Source organism: Meleagris gallopavo, chromosome Z, assembly GCF_905368555.1.
Source record: "Meleagris gallopavo chromosome Z, MGAL_WU_HG_1.1, whole genome shotgun sequence".
NCBI classification, from domain to species: Eukaryota; Metazoa; Chordata; class Aves; order Galliformes; family Phasianidae; genus Meleagris; species Meleagris gallopavo.
The window spans coordinates 41,972,868-41,980,459 of record NC_139435.1 but is presented as its reverse complement, the minus strand read 5'-3'; the positions used below and the strand labels follow the sequence as shown (position 1 = coordinate 41,980,459).

The 7,592-nt window shown below is 44.2% G+C and overlaps 1 protein-coding gene across 2 annotated transcripts; it reads left to right on the top strand.

Moving 5' to 3' along the window:
- Positions 1–248: 248 nt before the first annotated feature.
- On the top strand, positions 249–6,741 carry ZNF367 (zinc finger protein 367). 2 transcript variants are annotated; one of them, XR_014880426.1, is made up of 6 exons: positions 249–753; positions 1,321–1,471; positions 2,911–3,030; positions 3,447–3,585; positions 4,176–5,007; positions 5,741–6,741. XR_014880426.1 is itself a non-coding variant. In XM_010726635.4 (5 exons), exons 1-5 carry the CDS (start codon positions 403–405, stop codon positions 4,411–4,413), a joined length of 999 nt encoding a protein of 332 aa, XP_010724937.1. In that variant the 5' UTR covers positions 249–402; the 3' UTR covers positions 4,414–6,741. The 2 variants fall into 2 exon arrangements, 1 of the variants encoding a protein (XP_010724937.1); XM_010726635.4 differs by having other exon boundaries at positions 4,176–6,741.
- Positions 6,742–7,592: the final 851 nt, after the last annotated feature.

Genomic DNA, 7,592 nt, shown 5'->3' with positions numbered 1-7,592 from the left:
CGTGACGCCAGAGCAGGGCTCGGTGATTGGCTACGCCCAGGCGCGAAACGTAACGCGGGAAAATCCCGGGCTCAGTGCGGGCGTGGAGGGATCGCGGCGTTGGAGACAGCGGTACCTCTTTGCGCGTCGCTGAGACCGAGCTGACGTTGGGGTCGGCGCCGCTTCGGAAAGGTGCGGGGGTTCCGTGGCTTTCGCGATGGCTGGGGGCCGCCGCTGACTGCGCGGGTCTGCTCGGGGGTGGCCGCGGAAAGGGAGAAGGTGCCGAGAGCTGGCGATGAGCTACTGAGGCGCTGCCGGGCGGTACCAAGCAGAGAACTCCGTGTCTGTCCACCCGTCCCTCCGGCGCGGGTGAGCAGTGCTCCCCGCACCCTTGGTCCCTTTCCCGCAGCAGCCAGTGCGGCCATGTCGGAGCGGCCGCTGGGCCCTCCAGTGGTCTTTTGCCAGGACTCGCCTAAGCGTGTCCTGGTGTCAGTGATCAAGACCACTCCAATCAAGCCGTCCCCGCGGCGGGACGGTGAAGAGCCAGCGTCCGCTCCGCCCGTTCCCACTAGCCCCGGCTTCAGCGACTTCATGGTATACCCGTGGCGCTGGGGCGAGAATGCGCACAACGTCACTCTTAGCCCCGGCGGGCCCGCCGCCGCCCCCGTCCCTTCGTCCGTCCAGCAGCCCCGCGGTGCGGTGGCAGGGGATCCCACCCGGGACGATGAAGAGTCTAGCAGCCCGAGCGACGGTGGACGGCACCAGCACCTGAAGGTAAGGACCGCGACAACGGAGAGGACGCGGGCGGCGGGAGGGTGCCAGCGGAATTAAAGGGTGTCCCGAGCCGCCACCCCTCCCCCGCCTCGCCTCCTACCGGAGATTTAAAATGAGATCACTTCCTCCAGTATCGCGCGCGCTGCGGGGCCACCACCCGTGGAGGCGGGGCCATCGGGCCGTCTCCCAGCAGGGCTGTCCCAAACAGTCGTGCCGACAGGAGTAACGGCCGCGGTGTCGCGCGCTGCGGGAGCTGCCGCCACAGTGACTCTGTCTTCCCTGCCCGCTGCCGTGGGTGGTGGAGCCTTGCTTTTCCGTGCTCGTCTCCTGTGGATCACTCTGCTGAGGACAGAGGAGTTCTTAGGGATGGGGGCACCTCATGGGATTTTTTATAGAGCTTGACTAAGAGCTAAACTGTTGGAACTCCAACATCCCTAAGTTACCCAATGTCACTGACTTAAGATAGTTGTAGGAAAGGTGCTGTTTGTGAAGGTGGCTTCTCGTTTAGCTTTGTTTCTGGCTTTTGGTGAAGCGCAGTCCTTCAACATCCTGCTTCTCTCCTCACAGGATGGCTTACGGCGTGGCCGGCCAAGAGCAGACACAGTACGTGAGCTGATAAATGAAGGAGAGCACTCCTCTAGCAGGATCCGTTGTAACATCTGCAACAGGGTGTTTCCAAGAGAAAAGTCGCTGCAGGCACACAAACGCACACACACCGGTAAGTGAGGAGGTGAACAGGTGATATGGGCATGTGATCAAGAAGCTGAGGAGGAAAAAATAAACATCTCAGTCATCAGCTTGCGAGTGTAACGGTTAAACCAGTCATGCTTCTCTCCCATGCTTGTTCGTGCAAGCAAGGGAAAGGTCTTTACAGCCTTCCTTTGTGATAGGTGATATTACGGCAGTTTGGCTATAGCACTGGAAGCACGTATTGTGAGTTCTTTATCTCCTCCTTTCACAGATTCTCTTAGAGGGAGAACGCTTCTTAAGCTTGGCGTGCTGTTCTTGGTAGGATTTATTTTAGTCTTATTCCCTCCGCTGAGACTTTTGTTTTCTTCTTGTTTGTGCGCTTTTCAAATAGTGATCATCTGAAGTGGAAGAGGAGGAATTATTTAAAAATGGCTAGTAACTTTTACACTGTAGTACTGCGTAGCTTAAGACTGAGGAAAAATGAGCTCTACAGTTGTCTCTCCTAGCATCTACTTATTTCAAATTCACTTTCTGGAGCACAGATAATCACTGTTAATTTACAGATCTGTGCATACAGAGAGGTTCTAGAGGTAACATGATTAAATCAAGATCCAGTATCAACTCATTCATTACCCAGACAAACTAGAAGCAAAAGAGAAATGTTTTTACATCTAGTAAGTACTTACCCTGGTGTTACTCTTTTGACTTAGTAAGTCATTGTTACCTTTGTTTTGTCATCCTTTCTGAGCAGTGCCGGCATGGGGCTTCTTTGCATAGTAGAATGCAGTTGGATTCTTTTCAGGCAGAAAGAAGATGCCTGTTATTTATCTCAGTTCTTTTCATTGCAGTTTGCATGGAGAAGTCATTTTTAATAGATGGTTGAAAACTTCCATAGCTGGATTAAGTTTTTCATGTTACCTTTGCTTTGCCATTAAAACTTTTTTCAAGCAGTCTACTTAAACTCAATTGTAAGATACTTCTGCAACTTCTTACATTGCTATATTCTTAACCTCCATTACTTTACTCTAGTTAAGTCCATATTAATGATAATACATCTGTGGTTACAACTTGAGTTGCATTTCTTATCTATTTACCGGTTTTACTTTTTATGTTTCTCGCTCTGTAGGCACATATTTTCACAGGACAAAGCTTATGTAATGTTGCTAAGAAGCTTAAGTTAAAAACAAACGAATGAAAAAACCAACACAAGAAGTCATTTCAGGGTTTCCCTTGGGGTTGGGGGAAAAGGTATTATCCAGCAACACTGAATATCTGGAGGAAAAGCTGAGCTCTGCTGTCTGGTACACTGAGGCTTTTTGAGTACACGCTAGTGTCTGAGTGTGTTAATGGAGAGTTTGCATGTATAAACCTCAAGCTGAAGGTGATCATTGTACTCTGCTTTTCTATTCAGCTTGTCTCCACTTTTTTATTCAGCTTTCACAAATCTGCTCTGTTGTTATTTTTAAGGTGAAAGACCTTATTTGTGTGACTATCCAGATTGCGGGAAAGCTTTTGTTCAGAGTGGGCAGCTCAAAACTCACCAGCGTCTCCACACAGGGGAGAAACCTTTTGTCTGCTCAGAGAATGGTGAGCCATCAAATAATAACTTGTGGCTTTCAGAATCGAGGGCCATCTAACACTAAGAATGTATGTGTATTCATATTGCAGCAATCTGTCAAAGCCTTGGATCTTAACTTTGGAGGAGATTCTAGGGAAGAGAGGAGCTAGAATAATCTGCATAATGATGCAAACTTGTATCTAAAAATTGCCTGTATTGTTATATAAGTTGCCAGTACTGTTGTCAGTTGGTAAGATAATAAAATATGAAATGATTGGGCGTGTTATGACTCTTGCATATAAAAGTTGCTGTTTTCTAAACCTCGCTTTTAGTATAGTGAAGAAGGCTGGATTGAGCAGCATCTGTATTGTATAGATACTATGCTTATATGGTGGTTGACTGCTTTCTGTAAAGTGTTTTTCATTGTCATTCTGTGTTTTTTAAGGCTGTTTGAGCCGATTCACACATGCAAACCGCCACTGCCCCAAACATCCGTATGCCCGGCTGAAGAGGGAAGAGCTCACTGACAGACTGAATAAAAAACAGACGGCTGACAATAAAGCTGTGGCTGAATGGCTAGCAAAGTAAGTTTCTTTAGACAGCCATAAAAGTGGCTTGAGAAAGCACTCTGTTCTTAGGGGCAAAAAAAAAAACCAACCCAAACACACATGCATAAAAAAACCCTCCCGAAAAACCAACTAGCAAAGAACAAACCAGAAGTGGTATGCCTCTAGTGTTATTCAGTCCAGCCTTGCCTCTAAGACTCACGAAATCTAGTTTAAGGCAAGATTCCTCATGAGACTTTTGTTTTTTCTCTGCTTCATTGTTTCTTTGCTTGAACACATGCTAATATCTTGCTAGTTAGTGGCTATAGTTTTCCTACTGAATTTGCATTTATATGAGAATCAAGAATAGGGTATGCATGAATAGTCTGCTGAGGATACCAGGTGACAGCATGATATATCGCAGATGTTGCTTGGGTACTTCACATTTAAAATGTCTAATAAAGGTTTCTGACAGCTTGAATACTACCATTATAAGAGCTGAAAGATAAAACTAAATGTAATGCTTGGTCATATACAAGGTAAAAAAAATAAAGTGTTTTGCCTGTTTTGAATAGTTGTTGCATGTGCTAAACATATTTTAAAAAGCATTCCTCATGTTTCACTTTTAGGTACTGGGAGACTAGAGAACAGCGTGCTCCTGCTTTGAAAAGTAAAACAATCCAGAAGACTGATCAGGAACAGCAGGACCCAGTGGAATATCTTCAGTCTGATGAAGAAGATGATGAAGACAAAAACAGTGCTCACTCAGCTGCTCGCCGCCGCCTCCAGGAACAGCATGAACGAATGCATGGCGCTTTGGCTCTAATTGAGCTTGCAAACCTAGCTGTGGCACCGCTGCGACAATAGATACGTATGGAATTTGCCTATACAAAATGTATTTCCTGGTGGCACTTAACCAGTTAGATCCTGGACGTAAGCTAAGCACCTTATTTGCTTGATATAGGCTGCTATTATGTAGAATTTATGAAGAATGTTGTTGCTCCATGACATGGGGTAGGAGAATTGCACTTTTTGAAAGGTTAAAGATAGCTGTAAAGTTTAAGTATTTTGTGTAAATAGGGGACTGCATAAGGCAGGGTTAAAGTTCATATGGGAAGCTAGATTTTTGCAAGGTTAACTCATTTGAAGCAGTTTTCACAGGAAGCACTTTCTGAACAGCGTTTATGATCAGCAGGACGTTATGGTACATGTGGCCAAAGAAGGCTGACAAAAAGAAAAGTATTTATCTGAACTATTTAAGCAAATTTATATTAAATGATAGGTCTGAAGATACTGTAAGCACCAATGAAAAATATTTTTCTAATGTCAGTGCATTTTTGTTTTTTTTTACCTTGTGTCACTGAGGTAGAAGGCAAAGCTTACTTATTGCAACTTGTGGAGGGGAAGAAACTGCTTCATGCAGATAAACTGTAGTCACAGTCTTCACTGTGACTGCTCAAGGTATGAGGCTTGACTTTGTTATTTTACATTTTCTGATTTGATCTCAGCAGAATCTCTTGGTAGCACTTGTTATTCCTAACCCACGATATTAGGAACTTTTGCACATTGTTGATTTTATCTGAAAATGATTAGTCTTGCAAATTCTAGATAAAGGTAAAGAATTGGTGATATTTTTTCAGATGTCTTTGGACCCTGTAATGATTTGGCACTTGTTTTTGTTAATAAGGGGGTATTTACAGGGTGTTGTGGTTGTAGTAAACTATTTTAGATCTCTGATTAGCAAACACTAAGTTTTAAAGTCTTGCTTTTAAATGTTTATTAGCACATAGAAGCCCCTGTACTTTTGTGCATAAAGCCACCTTATTGCTTTACTTAAGGATAACATGCCAATTTTGTGTTCACTAACTTTAGCACAGCTATCAGTTTCTGCAACACTGCAGAAAAATACTCACTATACAACTAGAAAATAGGCTTCCAAAGATAGTTACAAGTGTGTTAACAGTGTGATTTAATGTATTTCCCAAATAAATGAAGTTACGGAACGCTGCTTAGTAAACTCAAACGCTGATATAAAATGTATAGTGAAATATTTTGTTACTTGTTGAATGTTGTATACTTGGGAATACCATTGTGTCATGGAAATCTTTTTCTGTATTTTGCTTGGAAGACAACCGGAGAATCATGATATGCTAACAGTTGTTTTGAAAGTGAACTTATTTTTTCTTTTTTGCAGTTGAGCGACTGCTTTAGGGGATATTAAACATTTACCGTCCTGCTTGATCTTAACTCTCCCCTCCCTCTGAAGGTCAGAAAATTCAGATGAGAAGGGAAGCCACTTTCCTTCTTGTTTAAAGAAGAGGAAAATTTTACCAAGCACTAGAAACAAATTGACTAGATGCCTACTGATTTTCCACAACAGGAGTTTCTTTTTACATCAGAAAACTGTGACTGTTTAATTATGGTCTTTGTTAATCTCTTGTGGTAGAAAATCCTATTAAACTAGTTTGTTTATCATTATGACTTGATTCACTTGACTTAAAGTCATTGGATATTTAAAGAAAAAAGAGCATATGGAATGTAATTTGTTTTGTACTAGTTATATGGTTTAACTTATGTTTTCAATTCCTAAACTCAGCTGTCATCAGGCTCATTTAAGTCTTTTGAGCTTAAAAATATGTAACTGTTCATACTCATTCCTGGTGCCTGAGCCTATGTAAATTGGGTAACTCAGGGTACAGATTTTTAATTCTTCAAATAATATGATATTAACTGTTCAGTTTGCAAAGAGCCTGATCCCAAATGAGACCTCAGCATGAATCTGTTTTTACTGATTTGTAACTCAGAATTGCTTCTGAGTAAGTATTTTGTAGGACATACAATTGTTGTGACTGCCAGCCAGTTGCAGAATGAAGTCAGAACTTCAAAAAATACTTTTTTTTTTTCCCTTGAGTCAGCTGTAGTGCTTTGGTCAACTTGAAGAATATTTCTTTCAGTATGATAAGTATACTGAATTCTACTTAGATGCTTAGACAAAATTCAGACATTTCAAGCTGTTTTGTGTTGTGAGAAGTTACTGGTAAAATATAAAAAAATTGAGATGTGGAAGATTGCTTTATGTATTAAGAAATTGAAGAAATCTTGAAGATTACTGTTTGGCATGAGTTAACAACAAAACAGTAACTGTGTTGTCACTTCAATACTTTGAATTAAAGTTTGGTTTAACTTTCAAGTTTAGTCAATGTGTGTGCTGTTTTAGTTTTTCCATTCTCCCTTCTCTACTACCAGCCTGACATATCAGAGCACAGAGGTGGTTATTTCTCTTGACTGTTGAAATTTTACACACGTTCACCACCTAGAGCACATCCTGAGTCCCTTCCATCCCTACTACTTGTCCTGTCCTCCACTCCCTCACACTTGACAAAATATTGAGAATTGTTGAAAATAAAGCCCAGGTCAATTGTATTGAAGGCAGCCCCCAGCGACTAAGCAGATGGGCTAGGGAGCAGCTGGATCTGGATCAGTGGTGACTCACAGCTGTGTTTTGTTGGCTGCTTTTAACATCTCAGTCTGAGCAGGTGTGGTTCCAGACTGGAATTCGCATGTGTTCGTACAGAACTCTTCCTTGAGGAGATTCAAGGAAGCGGGTATCACACTTTCACGAGCAGTACTTGTTGATGTGACGGTACGGGCGCACTATATCGCACCAGGGAGCGAGGAGATCCGTCGCTCCGCGAGCTGACCGGGCTGCGGGCAGGGCTCGGCGCCTCACCCGTCCCGGCCGCCCTACCCTCCTTGCGCCACCAGGGGGGGCCCTGCAGGTCTTCCTGCCGGGTTGGGCCGGGCCGTGGCGATTGCTCGCGAGCTGGCCGGGCGGGGCTCGAGATGAGCGGCCGCGGGGAGCCTCCTTGGCGTACCCAGGGTGCTTTCGGCCATTTTCTATGGAACGTGCTCCTTCTTCATAGTGTGGGTGAACAAGGGCCTGCTCAGCGCTTACAGTGAGGGGCGACTGTCGCGCAATCAGGGCTGTTGTCTCCCCTAGGCAGGGCCCTCCCCTCTGCGGGTCCCGGTGGCGCGAATCAAGAGGC